Raw genomic sequence first — 23,422 nt, forward strand, 5'->3', positions numbered from 1 at the left:
GGAACTACAAAAAATAGTTGGGGGGTCTAAATAAACTATTTATGTGTCAAAAAATGCTGATATGTTTCTGTTCATGTCAAATATGTTGTGCATGTAGTCCCATAACTCAAAACTGTTTATCTCCCATCTTTACGTTGACTTGATTGTAGTTTGTGATTAGTTTTAACTCTGGCATTCCATGTTGAGTCAATCGGTATATCTCTAATAATGTGCTGCGTTCTCATCGACACTTTAATGTATAGTTATACCTACAATTACATATAGTACATACACATATATATCTGTTTTCATCTAACTGTTAAAGTAGCACATAGATAAGCCTGCGTGTGTTATGCCACACACACATGGCACACACGGCTCACAACATTCGAACATGTGCTCCTTTTGTATATATGTAACTTTCGATTAGTCTTCGCTTTTTGTTTCACTATGAATTACGGTAAAATTTCTTCTTGCAACTATTAATGTACAACATAAAACTGTTGGCTTTTCTAAGACCCCATCACTAAACTTTCCAATTCTTGAATTATGTTACTTCCTGCGATTAGGCTGATCAAGATCACATTGGTTTCGACATTTTGACTTCGGCCAATGCATTTGGTTGCGATCTATTTGATTCTTATCTGATTTTATAATCGGTTCTTCAATGCGGGACTTCAATTTAAGTGTAAATTAATTGTTAGTCGTTTCTCTACATGGTAAAGTAATACTTTTAGTGTACTGTTTGTCAATTAGCATTGCCTACTTTGCGCATCTGACTTCTCGCCTCGCCTTCGCCTTCGCATTTCATTACTGTATCTGGATTCAATGTATATTCATGATAGGTATTTGATTTATTATATGCTCTATTAGTTATATTAATTCGTATGCTGCTCGGTGTCGTGTTTACTATCAACATTTACACGCAGTAGCGCCTTTGTATCTATATTATCGTTGGGCTAAATATTTGATTACTCTTTGAACGCTGCATACCAACGGTCAGTAAGGACACTGATCTGACTCCCGTCCTTAACCGTGCTGATTGTTTAGTAGAAGTGTTTGTTGTGAAAGGGTCCAATTGGAATTGTATAACGTATTCTGGGTAGCTTCGGCTGTATGCAGTTGTAGAAGTAAGTTCGCTAAATACTTTTATGAAATTTTGATTTGTCAAGAGTTCTCGTATGAAATTCTAGCAGTCGTGGGTCTGATATAGATTTATATCATTTCGCTTCATCTTGCTTCGATGCGCCAACAAAACGTGTAAATTGTTTATATATAAATATAGTTGAGATAGACATAGATCATATGTAAGTAAGATAAATAGGTTAAAGGTTAAGATTATTTGGATAGCTAGTTGCAGTATGCATATGAAACGCTAGAGTTGGCTTTAAATTGTTTGCTAAGCGTTCTGTGTTATATGAAAAATGTAGGTAGTCATTGTCAACTTTTTCTTGTCAGCTGATTCAAACAAAGTTTTTCAGACGTGATCCGTTTGCCCACTTCGGTCATATTTCTGTATTGCCTGCGCGTTTGTTTAATAACTGTAAATGTAGTGTTAAATTAAATTTTACATTATACAATATTTTACTGTTGCTTTTCGTACACGTTTTCGTTTAAATATACTCATTTCATTTTTTCCATTCTTGTTAATTTTGTATTGTAATTTACTTGTTTCCTTTGTGTTTGTTTTAATTTTAAATTACGATCACTTCTACTCATGCTTACGAACTAAATCCATATCATGTAAGTTACATTTAGTTGATTCTTTAACCATTTCTGTATTTGCCTTTTATTACTATTCTCATTTCCTTTGTTCTTTGCTCCAACATACAAATAATTTCCCTTTCTAAATATATATAAACTTCCATATCTGTTTACATTTGTTCGCTTCTGTACGCGTGACCATATGTCTGCATGCGTGTGTTTGTGTGTGGTGTCCGTTGTGAGGTCCTTGTAAAATTATCAAAAAATCATTCAGTTTTCTTGCTAAAACACGTATATGTCTTTCGTTACCAGTATGTCTATGATTATATATTATTACCTTTTGTGTTTTGATATATGCTTTAAGATTATACTTTTTAGCTTAAAATTTGTTTAATTTCCTGTTTCCTGTTTGTTGTAGTTCAATACATACTTAATTATATGTATATTTGATCGTTTTTGTATAATTTGCGCTAGTTTAACAACATTTACATATACATACACACAAAAGGTTTACGTACGCGTTGATTTAACTGCCTTTAAAATTATTATTCTCCCGATATTCTAAACAAACGGACGTGCCAAGAATACATCTTTGCAGTGTCCAAATTATTGTTTATATAGGTTTATTAAAATTAATACAATTTTCTTAAATTCCATTTAACGTTACTTCACATTCCCTTGCTTTACTTCAATCTGCTTAGGGCTCGATGTGCTTATTCGGGACCGTTTTTCTAAATACTTTCTTACTTTTTAGGTCTAGCAAAATTAAAACATTTATGAGCTACGTGTACGCTATTTCTTCAATTGAAGTTTCGCACTTGTAAAAAATTAAAGTTAAGTTGCATTCATTTAAAATATAATAACAGCATCATGTACATAATAAAACATTGCCTTAATTCATTTTTAACATAATTTTTCTCTTCCGTATGTTTTTGACTTTCTGTCGTTTTTTAAAACCAAAACACAGTACAGTGCACTAAAAATATTTTAAGTTACGATCTTTCTCTCTTTACTTTAAACATACTTAACTCTTTTCTACTCATCATATATTTCTTGTGTTGTTTTTTTTTTATGCAATGCAGTTTTCTTACGAGCTATAGGTTTAAATTTAAGCTTACGTTACGATGTTGCTGATTGTTAGTTTGTGGGTTGCTTGTTTGTTTTGTTGTCTGCGTGTGCCATAACTTGAAATGCTATTTTCGTGATAGTTTAAATATATATTTATTTGAAGTTGACTTTTACTCTATCAATTTAGTAAGATTCCTCAATTGTTTTTGTCTTTTCCCACTGGAGGGTGGTGTATAAAACAGAACAGTTCTTAGAGTGAGTTGCATTGATTAAAATTGGTATAGCTCTTGCATCGATTGTTACCGCTGATTATTCTGTTGGATTGGGTGGGTAGTGCTTCTAGCGTCTGCCATTTCAGTAGAAGTTTGCGTGCATTCTTCTTGTACTACGGATTATAGTTTGTATCTGTTGCTGCCAATAGACCTGAAGGTGTTGCTGCTGATGCATCTGCATGTAGCTGTACCCGCCGGAGGCACCCAGTCAGGTTCAGTAAACCTGACTTCGGATCGGATTCTAGATGTTCGACTTAGAGAAGCTTACACGCAGGTGATTCGACTCGGACAGCTGGTGGTTGTGCATCTTAATCAGTGCCAGAACAGCCTCCTCCACGGACGACAGTTGCAGCAGTGCCATTTTTCGGTCCTTCCTGTAGGGAAAGGATGCGGTTTTTAGTGGTAAGTCCGTTAAGCAGTTTTAATAGCACACATGCTGCCTTTACTTACGGGAAAAATTTGAATGCTTTAACTTCGAAGCTGTTTGAGGTGAAAGCTTCTTTGATGTCATCCTCAGAGCAGGATGACCTGTGGGGACAGAGAAGATGTTGTTAGTTAGCTTTAAAGCAGAGTCTCCTATTTAAGGGTACGTGGGTATGTGGCAACGCCTGCTGTGAAGCTGGTTCATTGATACCGCTCGGTAGGCGCTTCGAAGGGCCTTTGTCTGTTGTGCGATTGGCTCGATTCATAAATTCACACAGCGGAGGGTAGTCACCGTCCTCTTGTTGGCATGCGAATCCCAGTCAGCGGGGTGCTTTGTCAAATTTGGGAGAATAGGGTGCTACGCGGGGTTTCCACTGCTCATAGCTATAATTGTAATTGCCTTGTCGTGCCGCATAAAGGCATCTCCGAGCATCCATACCGAGCCTGTACCCTCAGGCACAGCCAGTGAAATGTCATGGACTGTAGAATACTTACGGAATGTTGCTTAAATGCAGTGTCGCCGACGGCGGATAGATGTTCTGGTAGTTCTTGCTGCCCGGTTTCTTGAAGCGATGCAACGGATTTTGCGAGTAGTCACGTGTGAGTCCTGCGTCCGGCTGGCCCTCCTTGGGCAGCTGGACGGCCTGGTGTTTGCTTGCCATCACACGTATCGGCTTTCCCCATAAACGTAATTTATCAAGGTGAGACATGGCTGTGGAGCAGAAAGTAACACGTTAAAATGGGTACCACTGGGGAAAAGTTTTCCGTTTGTTAGATGGGTCTGTGTATGGAAAATGTGTCTGTGTGTCAATAATGTATCTGTAGCAATACAATTTATTTGTTGTGCCACAAGCCATAAAAGCGCTTCTGAACCCCAGAAGGAAGCATTGCTAGAAAAATTTTCATTATTCCGCACAATATTTTTAGAGAATAATTCCGAAAAGAATTGTGACGGAAATAAAACTCGGTTTAGTATCACTACCAAACGGCTTCGGTCCTTCCCTCAGTGTAGTCAAAGATCCCGACCACCAGCCGTCGAACAAAGTCAGCAATAAGTGCCGGCAAATATTTACATACTCAGATGTAACTGCAACTTTATCAATGTCGTCTGCCTTTGGTGATTTATACGAGCTGAAATGCTTGTTTGGCCGTAAAAGTATTACCAAACAAAAGTTTGCCTTCTCCAGGCTCTCTTCTGGCGCTCTTCCAACGGACTTTGCCTTATTTCTCATATTCTCAGAAGCCATAACACCTGCGGCTCAGATGGAATGCATGTGCAACGCAGCGCTGTACTCAAATACGATTCAATCTCCCTTTCCATTTCCATTTCGATTTCGATTTCAGTTTCGATTACGTTTTATTTAATTTAAGTTCCTGCCAAGTCATCCGACGGCTTGGGTCAGCCCACTGTCCAGAAAACGTTCTAACATTTTTTAACTCTCATGCATTACATTAATAAATTACATCACATTTTATCAGTGCTCCTCTGTTTTATTGTAACGCAATATGCTTACTCAGCCGTTTATTGTTTGCCTAATGGATTAAGTGATTTTCAAAAACGAAAGACGCAGGAATATAATAAATTGTCAAATAAAAGGAGCGCCAGCAGTGACAAAGCCCGCCGCTGCTCATATGGCCTAAGCATCCTTTTTCCTGCACCCGTCCTTGTGTATGACAAACACTTGTAATAAAGATTAATGTGCAGGCGAGTCACATTTCGAAAAAGGCCAGGAGTGGGTTCTAACTTTGCCTACAGCTGCAGCTGCTCCTGGGCCCGGCTCAAAAAGTATCTTAAACTTTTAATTACAAAACTGAGGCTGTTGACCAACATCAGCGGCGAAAACAAATCATTATTAACTAACAAAAGAAAGTAGAGTGGAACATGGAACGGGAAAACCGAAAAGTAAGTGAAATGACTCGGCGATGAGACTTTGAGGGTCTGCCCTTGTTTTATGCATGAAGTTCTGGGTTTAAGACTTTTAAGCATCATACACTTGGGACCGACCGCACTCAGAAAATGTTACTCTGCAAGCGGAAGGCGCACAGGATGGGGAAAATGTGGCTCAGGTGAGCCCGCATCCGGAACTGGGGATGAGTTTACTACCCCCACCTGATAAACTCCAAGTTAGTTGCAACTTTCATGATTTGAACGATTAATGTCCAGCAATTCCTTGACTATGATCTACGGCCGCACTGCCTAGGCGCTTTATTATCTCTGGCTCGTAAACTATGCAAAACATCCTCTGTCCGACGTTTTCCCTGCACCGTAATTAATAGTGGCCCACAGAGAGCCGGGCGCCAAGTCATTCAAATAGTCACTTAGCATTGTCAACCCAAGTCCGAGGAAACTTTTACCGAACTCGACTTCTAGTTTGGGAGCACACGCACACATGGCGTATGCGTAATCGTCCATAATATAAATGGCAATGAAATGTGACCAACACATGTAAAAGACTGTGTTTCTTGTTTGTTTTTATTGCAAATGCCTTTATGCGTACGCTTATGCAAAATATTTTGGAGCAATTTGTACGGCAAACAGGAAATTTATTTGCTAACACGAGGGGGAAGAGGGCCCACAGCTGACAGCTGGGAGTGCGTCAATAAATTTTATACATGGTTGGCAATACATTGCGCAAAACTTAATCCCGCCCGGCATCACCCCCGCCTGTGCACCCCAACCCAACAAAATAGTCCATTACAACATCCTTGGTACCCAAACACCTTCAACTGCCCACCAAATGGACGCCACAGTGGGCGGTGGAAAGCTTATTGCTTTTCATTTCGTGTTTTTGTCTATTTTCTGGCCCCTTGCCTCCGTGCATTCAGATTGCTGTCGCATTTAGTTCAGCGAATGGGTGCCCACCACTCCATTTTGATTCTCATAGGGTCCTTTTTGCCCCGATTTCCGTTGACTTCTCTTGCAAAACTTTTTTGCGCCTTTACGCTGTAATTCGTATGCTGAGTGTGCAATTGTAGCCGTATTTTGTGTGTGGCCCTCGCCATAACGCACACCACCTTACGAGACACTTTCGTATGCATGGGGTGTGTGGGTTGACCCCGGGCAGCTGCTCCTTCCTGCTTCTGCTACTCCTGCTGCTCCTGCTGCTCCACGTTCGGTAATCGTCTTTGTTTGTTGGCGAGAGTTTAGGGCAAAGTAACGAATGAATTTGTTAATATTTTATGAGTGCATAAGTGCGCACTCCCGCCCCGAACCCGGCATCCATTTCGTGTTGGTCTTGTGTCCAGGTAGCTGCTTACACTTTGAAAAAATATTGGCAACTAATATCCCTAATACATTTTGTTTTCGAATTGCGTCAGAAAAGTTGAAGCCGTTTTCCCTCAGACCATTGTTCCACTGGGATATTTCTTCAATATAAAGTACGTTTTCCATTTTTGAATAGTGTAGATGAATGGGCTAAAACATAGGTAAAATCCAGTAGTGTGAGTATTTGCCATTTGGCAGCCCATGCGGCACATTAGTAGTCTATGTGCTGTAGTATTTCCATTAATGTTTTCATATGCCCTGGGGCAGTTGGTTCGCAATTGTGTGTTTGACTGGGGAGTGAAATGGAGTGGTGTGTGGAGTGGGAAAGGGATGTTGACTTTCTAGTTTGGCACAATAATTTGCTTGTTTGGTCAAACAGTTGACTAGTTTCGGTTTCGCCGCTTCATTTGCGTAAAATCGGCACAATAGTTTTATCAATTGCAGCCGGTGGCAGGATTTTGTGGTCCTCGAATTGCTGTCAATTTTTGGACGAATTCAATTAACACAGCATTACGTATACGCCACCGAAACGAATTCGGACAGCTGCGGACAGCACTGCGTGCATATGCGCACAAAGGAAAATTACCCGTAATTATGCCATGCATTTTCAAGAGTTGCTGTTGATTAGCTCTACCGATCCCCTTCCCCATCCCCATCCGTTCGTTTAACCCAATTAATTAAGATGGGAAATCTCAAAGCAGGAATGCTATTGAGCTGCGAGCCAAAGAATGCAAGGTGCACCGCCCGCCGAAGCGGCATCGAATTCATGAAGTTTTAACTATATGTTTACATAATTATAATTAAAAAATTAATTGAGTACAGGACAAAGCATATTTTATGAGAAGAGAAGCTCGCCACCCGCCACCCCATTCGTGATAAGGCTGCGAAAATAGTTTGCGGTGGAGCGGCGGATGTGCGGGTCCAACTGCGGATATTTGGTCTGCGGATTCGTGGATACCCCGGGGATGTTGGGTATTTGTGCACCTGTGTGTGTACTGGGCTGCCAAGCACTTATTTTCTTTTTATTTAAATCAATAAACAGTTGATGGCATTTATTATGCAGTAGCTTACGCTTTTTCAGGCGCGCAATTTGCTGGCAATTTCCGCAGCGATCGCACTTTGCATTTATTGAACAGATTAAATTTATTTAAACGTTATTAACAGCAGCAGCAGTCGCTGCTTGTGCGAACGACATGGAATCGTGACGGAAAATATAATTGATAAATTACATGTTCGAACGATTAAAGCCCTGATGACATTCAACCTGATTTTCATTTTCATATGCTCTCAGCGAACATAAGTAGCTAATAAAATATGCTTCTTATGCAGAAAGTGTGTAAAAGTGGCCTTGCATTAATAAAGAGATGGCAAAACAATAGCGATCTTGCCAACTACAAACATTGCAAAGACAATACAATATATGAAATTGAATCTGAAACTGAGCCTTGCTCACAAATGCTTTAGAGCGAGGCTTAAGAAGCTGATAAATTTGCATACACCCGCACCCACTGCATTTTCCTTAAAAGCTCAAAGGAAAGGACTCCAAGCGGGGACTTTCGCACCGTTGTTGTTTTCAATTAAGCGCCTCCCTGCAGGGCCGCAGCACTTTGACAGCTTTTGAGTTATTTTTCCAATGAATAAATAACACAAATGAAAGACAGCGGCGGACGCACCGCTGAGTGGGAACAATGAATGCTAGCCGGAGAAAGAGCGGTGGACGTGGAGCAGGAGGCGGAGGTGCTCGCTGGATAGTTGGCGTGTTAAATGGAATAAAACCAAATCGAAATTGAAAAAGGTGTCGCTGTCAGCGCTGTCAACGCTTCGATCGCCTTGCCACTGCTGCCGCTCCTGTTTTTGTAATAAAGTGGAATTTGGCACGTCGGTTGGTTGCTCTTAACGCGTCGCAATGCGCGACAATTTTCATTTCGTTTAATGCGTGCAGGGGGTCGGATTGGATTGGATTGGGATCCGAACGGGGCGTCCTTGGCCAGCGGCATGGCGGGCAGCCTGACAATGGCAAAGTGCACACAAATAAATGCAATAAAATGATTGGCATGTCCCGCCGCGCAGGGGAGGAGGAGCCTTTGTTGCCCGGACGGCGGGGAAGAAGTGGGTCTTGACCAGGTGTTGCTGCTGCCCAGGCGGGCTGGTAATAAAGCGCTTATAAAATTCCATTTATGCGAACGGCCAGCCATCCCTCGCTTTTGGCCCTCTTGCCGTCTCTTTCGCTTTAACAATTTTTATTATTAATACATTTTGTTTGCTGCATTTGCAGCTGCACAACCAACACCAACAGCAGCAATGGTTACGGTTGCCAAAGGAATGCGCCGTTTGGAATTTCATGTTGCCGGAATTTTCATTTTAAACAAGCTGCAAATTGCAGTTGCTCTTTTTTCGCCCCGGCCCTCAGCTTACGGATCGAGACTCAGATTTTTCATTACTCTCGTTTCGTTGTGTTTTCGTGTGGTATGCAGTAGATGGTGGGTAGATTCGTGGGTTAGTGAGGTAAAGTGCGTCTGCTTGACTTACCCAAATAAGCTTGCTGGGGCTCCGCCATTTGTATGAGTGCCGAGTCCTTCTTGTTGTACAGAATCTTTACACGTTGCACATCGCCGTATACACCTGCGGATTGGAGCAGTTGAGGATTATGAGTAAATGGTTTGCAGAATACTGGGTACATAAGTGTCGGCCAGTAAAGTAATTTGAGTACCGCCGCACGAATGGTGAGCAGGCCAACCAAAACTAAAGCACTTTGTAGCTGCTGCTCCGGAAAACTTTATACTTTCTCAAATATAAACTGGTACACTTGGAAAACCCAACCAAACTATATACACTCTAAGAATTCTAGAACTCTAAATGAAATTAACCTGTTCTTAGGTGTACGTGGTCTTAGACACCTTATTTGCTTTAAGCTTGGAACTGTCCAAAGTAGTCGCTTTCATTCTCCCCGACTGCTTCCTGAATTTTTGGACAGCTCCAAGCGGTTTATGGCGACCGCGGAAAAGTTTTACACCCCACCAAAAAGCCATAACATGTACACCAGATATCTTTGGGCACCATCATTTTTCCACCTTGCTTTCTTTGCCTACAGCCCAAGCACTCGCATTATTGCCGCGGGCCACGCCGTTAGTATCATGTACGAAACTCATAACTGGCTCAATAAGTTTTCTGTGCTATTTTTTACGAGTTGCAATTCGAACTACGTCTGCCTGGCTACAGCTCGTTCGTTGGCCCAGCTGGCTTGGCTTCCTTGCCGCATTTCGTTTTAAGGCCACGGATTTTACAGCCGTCAGACAAGGTGTGCTGGTGTGCTGGTGTGCAACAATTCGGCGGCACCGGACGCGTTATTGAATTGTATTTTATGGCTTTACTTGCGCCACAAACTATGCAATATAAGGTGAGCTGAGACCTAGCTGTAGAAGTGCATTAAGACTGGAAGCAGACTTTAAGGAAGCTGCTGGCCCTTTCCTCCGGCCAGTGTCTTTTGCTTTGACAGCTGGCCAAGAGCCGGTCTATTGGGTGACCCTTGCCGGGCTTCATCCCATGTGCAGCCAATCAGCGCAAATTCGAAGCGGGGCGCAAATTGCCATCAAGCATAAAAAATAGTTGCCGGTCGACTTGGTGGCCAAAGGGCAATGGCAATGCCAATGGCAAAACCGACCCCAAAGCAAACAATGTAAAGTGCAGCCCTGCCCAAGACAACAAATCGAATAATGCGGAAAGTAAATTTTCAACTTCTTTCAGCCACACACACCCGCACAGAAGAGGCATTACACTTTGCCCAATTTTAGTACAGTACCTAAAATAATTTATATCCTATATTTTCTCCTATATTTTTATCAGCACTACATTTTCATTCAAAGGTTGGGCTATGAAGCAACCCACGCCAGCTATTCCATTTAATGCAGGAGTTACTTGTTTAAACAATTACTTTCCCAATTTAAATATACTAAAAGCTAAGAAATCTTATAGATTTTTTCCAAGTGCTAGAACTTCTGTAGCCATGCCGGCTATATAAGTGGGGGCCATGCCAGCTACTCGAAGCGTAGCCAAGCGAGCGCTGCGCTAACAAGTTACAAAACTAGCAATGGAAATGCAGGTAGTAAATAGTGAGGTACAAGGAGGAGTTCGCAGGACAGAGAACACAGTTCAACAGTTGGCAGTAAATCCATTTTATACAGACGACTGGCTACCTGACTGACTGACTGCCTTAGTTCCCAGTTATCCGGTGGACTTGACTTATGCCAAAAACCGAGCAATATCGTTTCGTTTTTTCCTGGAATTCGGGGTAACAATTGCAAGCGAGGCCAGAAGTAGCAGCAGCAGACGTCGACATCAACATCCACATCCACATCTGCAGGTATTGGCAGTGGAGCATATTGAATGCCAGGCATGCGGCTCTCCTCCAGTCACCAGCATAACTCGGCGTGCAACGGGGCGTATGAGCAACAGCTGCCGTTTGCCGTGCAAAGTGTGCCCGGTAGCCACAATCTTTATTCGTATTCCCAGCCGCGTCCAACAGACAGACTTGATAATAATTTATTATCGTCTGAATGTTTCTCCAAAAGTTTCTTTTCTTTTTTTGTTTTTTTTTGTGGTTTCGCGACACTAACGTATGCAGACGGCGAAGCCGATTCCCCGGCGGCCCATTAGTCGCGTGTTTGAGCATATTCTAGATGAAGAATTATGCGGATGGTGCGGCATGTTGGCCTGGGAGTCTATAAAGTTGAAACGGCCCTCTAAATTTCCCTTCCTTTCCATCTCCCTTTTAGGCGGTGTCAAAAGCTAAACGGAAATTCGAATTCAAATCGATAGCTTCCATTTAATCACATTGCCTCGAACGCCTGTCATTCCGCGTTTAGCTGCTAAAGCGATTTGTTGCGATTCATTGAAATTATTTGCACATTGGATTTAATTTTTCCTGTTTCGGGCACTTTATCAAATTGCATTTCTGCCACAACATGTAGCGCATAAAATTTTATGAAATTATTTCGCGCATTCGCAGGAACAACAATCGACGCACATATAAAGAGGGAATATCACGCAGCAATACGCTGGATCTCTAAACGCATAAAAAATCAATTAAACACGTTTCGACAATATTTTCGGCAATGATATAAATTTTTATCACGCTATTACAATTACATAAGCGGATTACATAGCATATGTGCGAGTGTTGGGGTGTCGGGCTTGATTCCCAGACGATTTGCCGACTGATTATGTTTCTGTTATTGTTATGCAAAGGCAACTAAGTCCCAGCCTCCAAAAATGGGCAATCGAATGATATGGGCTGCTGGCTTGTCGGTCCGGCCGGCTTGGTTTCCGTTCGAGTGGGGCATAGGACGGAATTGAATGCTTGACAGCCTAAGCGGAATGTGTCAAGTGTCTAAAGAGCATGCCCCAGAGAGCCTCTGGGACCTTTCAATTGGGTTTGGGTCTTCGCCTAGTCGCAGGCAGAGCTAACAAAGCGCTGTCAAAACTAATAAAATGTCTAACTGGCTGACACCTAAAAGGGTTCTGGGCCAACTTTTCCGGCCCTTTGGCCTTTTTGTTGCGCCGCTTGTTGCTGTTTTCGGCTAAATTAATCCCCGCGCTTAAAGTGCGTTGTTCGTCCCCGGTTCGAGAGCTAAACTCCCCACTTTTATTATTTGGTATGCAAACAGCTTTCAGGTGAACGCAGGCTGCGAACCGCATACTCATCCTGCCCTCGGTCCCTCCTCCCAACCCTTTGAAGTGCCGAATCCACCAACCAAAAGTGGCCCGCAGCGTCTTTGGCCCACCTCGTGTGGAAATCGCTGTTACGTGTCCTTGCGTGTTGCTATTAACATAACAAAAGCAAACGTTTGCCATTTGCCGGTTGACGTTTCCTACTCACTTGCCAGTCTACTACACTGATCAAAAACCGGGGATGATCGTGAGTGCTTGATTTGAGGCTTTCAACATGACGATGATATTCACTGAGCAATAACCGAAGCAAAATGACATAGGGCTTATATATTCGACTGTGCAAAAATGTAAATCCCAACTTGTTTAAGGGAAGCCCAACATTACGTGCGCGTTTTGTTTTTGTGCACTTGTTTGCAGAGCACCTCCTAGCTCATTTAAGTGTCATTGGTGGCGCTCCTGTCTGTCCGCTGTCTGCTTAGAGCTACTTGGAAATTCAAAGGTTATTACATAAAATTTTAGCCTGCCATCCGGTTGATTGCCCGTCGAGACTCTGGCCGTCAATTACACGCTGGGTGCTTGCTCGGCTCCTTGGGAAGCCGTCGCGTTTATCTACATCTATTGGCACCCCAATAATAATACGCTTAACGTTCGACTTATCGACATCTCTCCATCTCGGCTGTGCAACAGGGCGTATTGGTATCCAACTTTTCCACTTCGCTCCGAGCTGAGCCCTTCGAAGCGTTTAATCAGCAATCTAAGCTTTATTAGCAGTGCAGGCAGCAGCCAACTGCCAACTGGCAACTGGCAACTGGCGCAGGAGTAGAAGGCACATAAGGAGGATGAGGAGCAGGAGCTGTAACTTCAGATGCAGCAGGAGTCTGCTAAGCGGTCTGCTGATCGGATTTTCCCGGCTCAGTGGCCCAAAGTTGCCCTGTGGTGCTCTGTGGTTTACGCTGCACAAATCCGGCAACAAGAACAACGGCACGCCAGAACAGAAACAATTTTTAAGCAATTAATACGTTTGGAAACATTTCTGTTTACTTTGAGCGATAAGCCCCGAACTGCTGACAGAATGGATGCAATTTGTAAATATAAATCAAAGGCACAGCACACAAGGGTGAAGTTCCGGGCAAGCAAGCGGCTTAACTCATTGTTGCCGGCCATTCTCCGTGTGGTTGCGTTTGTTTGGCAGAAGTTTATATTTGGGTATTTAAACTCAAATTAAATGCATTTGCATGCAAACAAATGGGAAGCCTGTGTGTGCTGCCGCAAACAAACGTTTTGTGTCACCAGAGACAAAGGGTAGAACAGCCAGACTCTGGCTGTTGAACATACATACCGTGCAAGCACATTGGGGCAAAAAATTCACCAGAGATTGAATCGCCAGCATGGGGAAAGCGAAGGCGAGGGGGAAGGAGAAGGGAGCAGCCCTTGTTGTGGCAACAAAATCCATTATGCTGCAATTATGTGCCACACTTGGCAGAATGCTTGTAGCACCGGACAAAAACTTCCTCAATCGATGTGTTTTGGTAATTAAATCAAGTACATAATGGGGCAAGCCAAATGGAGAAATGCAGCGCAAGTGAAAAGTCAACTGGGAATCCCATAAAATAATAAAACACACACACGGAGCTGGGGAAGTTGGGAGAGCAATTCAAACAGCAAACCCCATTAACTTTACAAAGTTAGTTAAATTCATTTGGCAAACAGACGACAGACGACGAAAATCCAGCAAGGCGACCGGAGACAATCCCCTTTTCCATTCGAGAAACCAACCAACCGACTGGCTAACCGAACCAACGAGCTACAAAAAGTCACAAGTAAATTTTATTTCAATTGTAAGAGCCAGCAAAAACTACACAATGATCATGGCTGTGTGTAGTATAAAAAGTATATATATCTATATGTATACAGAAACCGAGAAAGCGTTAGGTAAAAACCACACACACGCACAGAGAAAAAATAACCAATTCTTAGTCCGATGGCGCTTCTAGCACATTTAATTTAAATACCAAGCTGAATGGTTTAAACATATTTGAATATTTAAAATTTAAATTTAATCTGACTAAAAATCGTGCTCTTAATTCGGAGCTTTTATTTAAAGTCCTATTTTATGTTATGTATGTATTGATGACAGAGGTTGTCCTTTTTGGGGTGTTAAACAAATGTCTTTAAATACATAATTATAACAGTTGAAACGAATATTTGAATTACTATTCATTCAAAAGCTAAATATAGTGTTGCCTATATTAACTAACGTTTAGGCTAAGCTTTTGGTGTTCGTGGGACACGGCAAGCCACGATTTTTCTCCGCGTGCATACAATCTAAGGAAAGGCAGCAAAAGCAGCAATGGGCGACAGCAACAAGCGCAATGATAACTAAATAAATGGACATTTTTATAGCTATGCACTTCCGCACTCAATCTTTTGTGCTGCATGTGTGTTAGTGGGTGCTGGAGTTCGTTTGTGTGTGTTTCTGTGTGTCTGTGTGTGCGGAAGGATGAGCACATGTTAAAGCATGTGTTTTGTGCATGCATTTCAGCTCTCAGCTCAGAGGACCCTCTGACCCCGGGTCCTGTGCCTCAACAATGGAAACCAACAACGAGCACACTTAATTCATGTAATTTCACACACACACGGACGCACCAACGCACACGAAGACAACGGAGGAGCAACAGGATGCACACGTAGTGGTGTTGCCAATGCTCCACCGCTCCCGCCTGAGTGCGGTTTCACTTGTTGCCAGTTGCTTCTGCTCTGTTTTTAATATATGTACGTAGGGGTTTGCAGGACGTCGAGTGTATTCTCATTTTCATTGTTTTACAATTTGTAAGCAGAACTTATGACAGGATAAATGGCAGAAGGCAGAAGGACAAGACTGTATACCAAAAGAACATTTTCCATTCCTATTCGTGAGTCAAGCTTCCTGATGGATTTGTCCCTGCTGCTCTGGGCAAAAAGCTATTAGAAAGCCATTTGTTGCTGGCTTTACTAGGTTTATTCCATTTCGCAATACAATAAATACTGGCACTGCCACACGGAAAACCATTTTTCCATTTAAATGGGTTTTATAGCATGATCGGGATGCTCTACATTTATTTAAACTTCCTGCATGGGCATGTCCTTTGCCCAGCTCTGGAATATGATCGGATAGATCTAGGAATGGAGTTTTTTACGCGGTCCCCGAGTTTGAGTGCTTGAGTTCATAATTCTGTTTCACATCTCCCACGTGGCGAATGCATTTTATGTGCAAACTGCCAAATGCCCGTTGCATACCTAAAGTACCAAGTAGTAACCCCCGGGCCTTTGGAAAGGCTTTTCCAACATTTTAAACAGTTTGTGCCGCATTTTTGTCAGCTATTGCTTTGTTAACCCACCGCACCCCCGCGCAACATCCCATACCGTGTTATAAATAATACATGGCACTTTTGCTGATTGCACGTAAATGGCGTAAATGCCAAGCGGAAGCGAGCATAAAAGTAGAACGGAGAACACAGAGAGCAGCTACATGGAGTAAAGTATAAAGCGTTGGCTTGGCTCTATTCGTACAGTGTAAATTCAATGAATAATCAAGTGAACTACTTATAAATTGTTTAAGAAGTGTAAATTTATGTGGGACACGTTGTAGCCGGGCGAAGCTAGACAGGACAATGGGTACGCGCATATTTCAGGGAAGAGATCGAAAAAGAGTCAGATTGGAAAAGAGACAGAGGTCAACAGAGACAACAAATGAAGATGTGTTCACAGGAGTGCACTACTGCATCTCTCCCACCAACAGGCATCCTCTAGCTTGGCCCGGACAACAAACAAATAAAGTTGAAAGATCTGGCAATTAATAGAGTAATCGATTGTGCAGACGTACCAAAAAGGGTAAAGAGAGCATCAGGCGTGACCATCTACAGAGAAAAAGAGAATAGAGTTTGTCGTCAGTTAGCGAGAGTTTCGTTTCAGATGTATTACAAATAAAAACAACAAAGTATACGTTAAATAGGAAACATACAAATTAAATTATAGAGCATGATGGTTCGGTTCTGTAGTTTCAGTCTGGGACACAGAGAAAGAGATAGAAAGGTAGAGGGAAGGGAGAGGGGGATCTTCTCAGGTCCCAGGCTTGTTAACATTTACTTTATATATGTGTAATCTTATACGGGTAGAATGCATAATTATAAAGATATGAAAATATATCCGTGAGAGGTAAAAAGTTAAAGCGTTGTTACTATTGGTTCAGTAATTTGGGAACTTATATGAATCAATGGGCGCGCATACTAAATGAAACTAACTTCTTTTTTACATGAAATGTGAATGATTTTATTGCCGCTCCAATCACTTCCTAATATACCACACATTTATTACGATGGCTCGGACGGAGTTCGGACTCGGGTTGCTTATCTCAACAAATTGAATATCCCTGCACAGGTCCGCACTTACCTCCTCATTTAAATTCGAGACAAGCAGGACATTCGAGTAACCTCGCATTGCAGGAGCGGCCGTCTGCAGGGCGCCGCTGTTGGCCAGCGAGAAAGCGGCTAAATTGGGCAGGGCGTTGCTGTAGCCGCCGGTCAGTGGAGTGCCCAGGCCCAAGGCGAAGGGCGGCAGGACTCCCGGGGCGCCCAGGCCGTTGACTGAAAGGAAATGGAACAAGAGTTAGCAATCGACCAAGGCTGACAGGTTTACATTAGTTGCATGCCACTTAAGCTCTATGTGAATCGATAGCAGGTGTAAAGGCAAAAAACAATGAGACGAGGCATATGAAAAAGTATTATTTTCCATTCTGATATTGCCAAAAAGAAATTTGATTAAATCAAGCCTCTTACAATTTAATTTGGATTTTTAGACTTTTATATATTTGAAAAGTGATAAAGCAACGTGAAAATAACTTGGCCAAAAATGTACGTTGTAATCAAATTACTTAAGTAAGAATACACAGAATAACCGTATCACTTTAAACGACAGAAATAGGTCAAATTAAATATTGTTTCGGAAAATCTCTCTTGAAAATTAAAAAAAATGTCTGGTGGACAAGTTAGGCGTTTGAGTGGTTAGCAACTTGAAGCTGAGAGAAAACAAAGGAAAAACTGGGAAAATGTTCAGTTCGTGTTACCTATTTTATCACCTGTGAGAGAAGGTCGCTGCCTGGCGGCAATCAGCAGCAGATCATTAGTGTTCATCAGTCCGCCGGCGGTTGGCATGAGGTCCACGCCCGGCTCACCAGGGGGCAGCGCCGGGTTCGTGAAGTCGCGCGACTTGTCGTTGTTGTACTTAACATTCAGCGCCGTCAGCTTGCTGTTATCAATGCGCAGCGTGCAGCAGCCGTTGTATATGTTCTGCCCGTCCAGGAGCGACTTGGCGTGCTGGGCGGAGTTGGCATCCGGATATTGGATGAGGGCCTAGGAAGGGAGTGGTTTGTTGGCCATTAATCGTGTGGCTTCGAGGATGAACAAAAGACTGCACGTCAAGATCTCAACTCACCTGGAATGAATTGTTCTTTGTGAAGGTGACAATCTTCAGCACCTTGCCATAGCGCTGGAAGATCTGGTGCAGAATGTCCAGCGAGACGGGGTACATCAAGCTCTCGACAATCACACGGAGCACTGTATTAGGTCCTCCGGCGGAGTTCGTGTTGTTGCCGGCCGCACTTACGGCGCTTGTGTTGTTCTGCAAGATTCCCACGGCGCTGCTGTTGCTGTCGCCTGAGCTGTTGGCATTGTTGCTGGACGCGTTGGCGGCGGCGCAAAGGGGCAGAGGCGAACCGCCCGCCGGGGACTGGATGCGGTAGTCGCTCGGGACGATCGAGTTCTGGAAGCAGGGAGAAGAGGGAACATGGTGAAGTTGTTGAGTCAATTTACAGGCGGGAATCGCGAAGGAAACTTTTATTAGTTAAAGGCGAAAACTTTCCGCATTAATCAAAGCAACTGGCAGTGCACAAAATTTATGCATTTTGCCAAGTTTTTTAGGGCTAAAGGACTTTGCACTTAAAGGAATACTGTGTGAATTTATAAACAATACTTAAACTTATTAGTTTGGTAAGATTAGGTATAGGATTATTTTCTTCATTCAAAAGGTTATTAAATCTGGGGATTTTGCTATTAAACCTTTTTAAAAAAATAAAATACATATACATTTTTTTTAGTGCAAAATATGCTAAACGTTTGCACGGCAGCGGCATCCCCTGCTACTCAGAAATCATCCTCGCCAACATAAATCTCAATCAAAATCAATAATATCAAGTATCGTAATAATAAAAGAAACCCGGGAGATGGAAGGCAGAGGCGTCTGTCGGTGACGAGGATGCTGGGCGGATGCCAAAAACGGTTCATAGTAAGCAACAAAACTTCTTGCGTGAAATATACACGTTCTATCGGAAAACAATTTAATGACATTCGGAAGTGAATTTATTCCTATTCGTGCTGAATTTTGATTTCGAAAATCATAACGTAAACACATTCGACCGCCCACCGCCACCGTCACCGACCCACCGACCCACCGACCCACCGACCCACCGACCCACCGACCCACCTGCCACCGATTTCCTCTTATCCTGTCCATTTGCGACGCGTTTTTTGTGCGTTTGCCAGCATCAGGAAAGACAAGGAACACAAGGAAGACAAGGGGGAATTGGATGGGAGGACTTCACGGCACTTCTCCCCTGGCGTGCTATTTGTTTTTGCCTTCGCCTAGATAAATTTCCACCCATTGGAAACAAAAGCCCGTCGACGTGAGCTTCGCCTTAGACCCTCTCCTCGAAGCCAAAGTTTGTAAAAATAATAAAAATTGATTAGAATTGCCGAGTGCCGAGCTGCGTGGCTAGACAGGGCGTATGTGGGATGTTCCGAGTGGCATGAGTGCCCATGATGATGCGGCTGCTTCATCTTCGATTGCCATGCTGGCTTTAGATGCCTGAGGGATGCCATCAGTGGCTGTTGCTGGGTTTCCTTTCCTTTCCGCTGCCAGTAATTTGATACTCCACTTTGCCTGATTATTATGATGACGATGACGTTGATTGTGTAAAAATTGTAATGTAATTGTTAGGAAGCGTTTGCCCATCTATTACTCATCTCAGTAGGTCTTGTATAAACAGCAAAGTCGATTAGCAGTAACTATCTGTCAAGTGGCAATCGGCAGACGTTTGTGCACTTTGATTATTGTGCACAAGTATTTACTAAGAGGTACTAATTTCTAAGAGGGTATAATGCACACATACATATTCAAAGTTAATCTTAAAGAATAAATTATTTTGAAAATATGTTTTACCCCCGAGTGTATTTAAGATCTTTAATAACAGGCACTTACGTATGTAGGCTCCAAGCAAAACCAAATTTTGGGAGCTTTTGCACGCATATTAGGCTAAGCCATTCTAATTATCCTGCAGGATACAGGGCAAAGGTAGGGAATGGGGGAAGGGGAAAGTTTAGGGACCACAACCAGCAACATCATTAAACATAACAAATCGTTATGTGTGTGCGGCTGTGTTTGTGTTGGACTTTGCTTGTCGCGGTTTTGCCTGTTAATGAGTCAATTGTGCGTACCCCTTTCCGAGTTGTTGTTGTGGGCTGATTAGATATGCAAGCACCCACTCCACCCACTCCACCCACCACAGGAAACCACTCACCACATTGTTATAATTTAATATCGATGGGCGGGCTGCTTCTTTGCTCCCCTCCTGCATAACGCCACATTCGATAAGCCAAAATGCTTTGATAAGCGAAATGTGTCGACTACTTGCTGATAAGCACATTTATCGATCGATTCCTGTCAGTGGGAAAATCTGGACAAAAGGCACACGTGTCCCCGCTCCTCGCCATTTAACGCATGCGACGAGAAAACCGTAATGGGGAAACTTTAACCAAGACTTCTCATCGGAGCTTATGGACATTTGTGGCTTCTTGTGAACTGTAGTGCGTTAAGACAAGTCTCCATATGGCACAAACAAAAACTATTCAAAAAATCTGATACTTTGCAGCTCGCTAAAAGAGTTCTTAGCAAACTTTTGCAATATTCAACTAGCTGAAAAGAACTTGGCAATTGTTTTATGATTTTGATGCGGTTTTTGCATAAGAAATAAACCCGGAAAAAGGCTCACAAAAGGCAAAAGCTCAGGGCACAAACCGCAGCTCTGAAGGCGCCAAAAAATATTGACGTTGCTTTCACTTAAGGTTTTGCATAAATATTTTTGTTTCATAGCGCTTTCGTGTGCTTCTCCCTTTTTCCTGCGGGCTGCAAGTTTATTTTCATTGCAATGTCACACTGAGTACCTTTGCTTCTCCCCAACCTTACCCCATTACGCACCATTCTCCCTGACAGGCACACTTTAAACTGCATGGCAGGTTCTTTCGAGGAGTAAGAGGACTCAGGAGTCGGCTCCCCTTTTCAAGAGCCGGCTGAAGCGAGAGCTTAAGTGTTCGGGCCAAGTTAGAAAGTAAAGCAGTTACAGATGCTTGGCCACAATCTCCTCCGTACCTCCGATCCCCTTTCGACTGGTCAAAAGGAGCTGCCGTTTCGGCGCTTTTGAACTGGAGTGGGGAAACTTTTTTTGGCAACTACGACTACAAGTTATGAACTTGTGAAGGTAAGTTTTAAAGCTGAGCTCGGGATTATGTATTACTTTGCTGCGAGTCGTTTATCTGCTGGGTGGTTTTTACGGTCAAACCAAAGAGAAGAAGTTGCCCAGAGTCCGGCAACGAGCAGCGGTTTCACCGCCTTCATTCCATATTTGTCTTATTTATGCAAAGAGCAAACAAAAATAGCAACCGTGGCAAGTGTGTTAAAAGCCTTCGAGGAAAACACTGTGCAAATGGGACTATAAAACCGAACGGCTTAAATAAACACGAACTACGCAAAGTAGCAAAATCCGCTGCCCAAAAAGCCCAAAATAAATACGCCTGCAAAAACAAAGAAAGGAAAGGGGGAACCACTTACGGGCAGTCGTGAAGTAAAACTAATCAATACAATGATAATATTGACAGAACCGCTGGAAAAGTCAGCGCATACGTAAGTTGTCATTTGTCGGCAGTCAGTTTTTTGGGTTCTCTGGGTTGTCGACAGTTCCGCAGTTGTTATCCTGCCGCTCTGGGTTCCCTATACTCCCCTCGTATCTCACGTACCCCGAAACAATGTAATTTAAATCCATCTTCAACACGTCGCCAATCAAAATGGCAAAAAGCTTTAGCATTGCACAAGTATAAGCAAACATTCGCATCCGCATAACTCAAAGGATCAGGAGCAGGAGGCACAGCCACAATCGCGATGGTCTTGCTCTTCAGCGCTGTTGTGAAAACAATAAGATTAGCTTACTTTTGTTTCGACGGCGACGAAGTGCAGGGAGCGGTCGGGCGGGCGGTAAAGTAAACGTGGAAATAAAATGGGAAAACAGCAAAGAAAAACACAAGTCAGGCAGCGCATAGAAAAACAAACATTGAGCAGATAGCAGATAGCAGATAGCATACAGCGGATAGCGCCGCATATGTGAAGTTATTTGCCTGGCAAAATCCTTTACTGCTCATGCCTGAGAGTTGGACAAATACCGTGCTGAAGGAAAAGGCTCCATAAGCCGGTTTTCCCGCTTTTTTCGCCTCTCGAACCCCCGTATTATTGACAAGCTGTCAGCTAGAGGCGCAAATTAAATAACACATTGAGGTGTGTGGCGCTGAGCCCTGCTCATATTATTAACACCAAATCAAATGTACGGCCGTATCCCCGTTAGCCTGTTATTTATAGAGATGCGGGCTTAGACATCACGAATAAGACTTTGCTAATCAGTTTGATCCTTTTGTGGCTTAATCGCTTGACATTTGTCTTAGTCCTGTGCCACTTGCCCAAGCTCCCGACTGACCTGAACCTCCCCTTCAGGTGTCAAACGCTGTGTAAATTAATCCCACTTCGTGTTCTCGCCTAATTTTCACGTGTGTGCCATTAATTGACAATTGCTGTCCGTCACTTTCCTCCTTTTGTGTTTTTCTTGGCTGGATCGCCATTGTTTGGTTGGCGGGAGGCGTCCGTAAAATGCGGTTCTCTCTGTAGTCGGCAATTTAATTTAATTACAAGGTAACCTTATCACTGGAGGGAAAACCAGCACCTGCCCACACACACTCAGCCCAGTGCACACACATGCAAACAACAAGCGCTTGGAAAAGCAAGCATTTGCATGAGCACTGAGAAAAAGTGCATCTCGAAACCCAAATGGGAGACTATTGTGTTCAGTCCTACTTTAATTAGAAGCAGTGCTTTATTGATTGCGAAAGCTTATGTTATTCAATATGATCATTGCAACCTTTTTTAGTATTTGATATAACATTAACATGAGCCTCATACAATGTGTGCTTTCAGTTCCAAGAAGCATCCCTGGCTTTAGTCAGATTTTTTGGGAGTGTGTGCCAGTTGTTTGGCTGGTTTGGTTGGGCTTGCACCAATCGACTGACTGCACCATTGTCGTTGTTCTCCCGTTGGGCTGCTTTGGTGTATTGGCGGCGAGTGCCAATTATGATGATTACACAAATTTGCGTTCGCACTTGAACGCGCGACTCCTGTTGAGCTGCGCCGATGTGGAAACCATCTTTACTGTGCATGCAACGATTTATCAATTGTGCGCATCTAATGAAACCAGAATGGGGTCGAATGGGGGCGCTCGCAAATGTTACACTGGAGATTAGGCTGGGGATTGGCTGCCTTTTGTGGCGAAATTATATTTCAATCTAATTCATTGTGAGACGTGGGCTGGCCCCATTTCCCCGAGTGGCTGTCAACCCTTTTTGGCCGTAAAGGAGGCCAGGCTCAAAAATTAATTTATCAAAATTACCCGAAAACAAAACTGGCCCACAGAGGCAACAGATGCGCCCTTACAGTCACACACAAAACAATCACATGTCAAATTTGAAACCCACTAAACAATGCCAGTTGCGGACCTTTGGGGTTGGATTGGTTTGGCTTGGATTGCCATGTATCCGAGTTGCTGGGTGGCTGAGTGGCTCTTTGGTTTCTGTGGCAGCTCGTTGCGGTCGTAACCGCGTGAACTTACCAGTGCATTTATCTTCATTTCTGGCATCTTAGT

The 23,422-nt window shown here is 43.1% G+C and overlaps 1 protein-coding gene across 10 annotated transcripts in view; it reads right to left on the reverse strand.

Moving 5' to 3' along the window:
* Window positions 1–1,732: 1,732 nt before the first annotated feature.
* LOC6539060 (polypyrimidine tract-binding protein 1) overlaps window positions 1,733–23,422 on the reverse strand; it is a 130,490-nt gene continuing 108,800 nt past the window's right edge. For 7 of the 10 annotated variants that reach the window (XM_039376660.2, XM_039376659.2, XM_039376656.2 and 4 more), the window contains 8 exons: window positions 17,848–18,174; window positions 17,480–17,765; window positions 16,807–17,000; window positions 16,241–16,274; window positions 9,241–9,333; window positions 3,942–4,158; window positions 3,474–3,551; window positions 1,733–3,397 (listed from right to left, as the gene is read on the reverse strand). In XM_039376660.2, coding sequence (XP_039232594.1) covers window positions 3,265–3,397; window positions 3,474–3,551; window positions 3,942–4,158; window positions 9,241–9,333; window positions 16,241–16,274; window positions 16,807–17,000; window positions 17,480–17,765; window positions 17,848–18,174 — 1,362 coding nt within the window. In that variant the 3' untranslated portion in view covers window positions 1,733–3,264. Of the gene's footprint in view, window positions 3,398–3,473; window positions 3,552–3,941; window positions 4,159–9,240; window positions 9,334–16,240; window positions 16,275–16,806; window positions 17,001–17,479; window positions 17,766–17,847; window positions 18,175–23,422 lie in introns of those variants that run through there. The other 3 variants (XM_039376657.2, XM_039376655.2, XR_005561761.1) reach the window with 2 other exon arrangements.

This window comes from Drosophila yakuba, chromosome 3R (genome assembly GCF_016746365.2).
Source record: "Drosophila yakuba strain Tai18E2 chromosome 3R, Prin_Dyak_Tai18E2_2.1, whole genome shotgun sequence".
In the NCBI taxonomy this organism is placed as follows: Eukaryota; Metazoa; Arthropoda; class Insecta; order Diptera; family Drosophilidae; genus Drosophila; species Drosophila yakuba.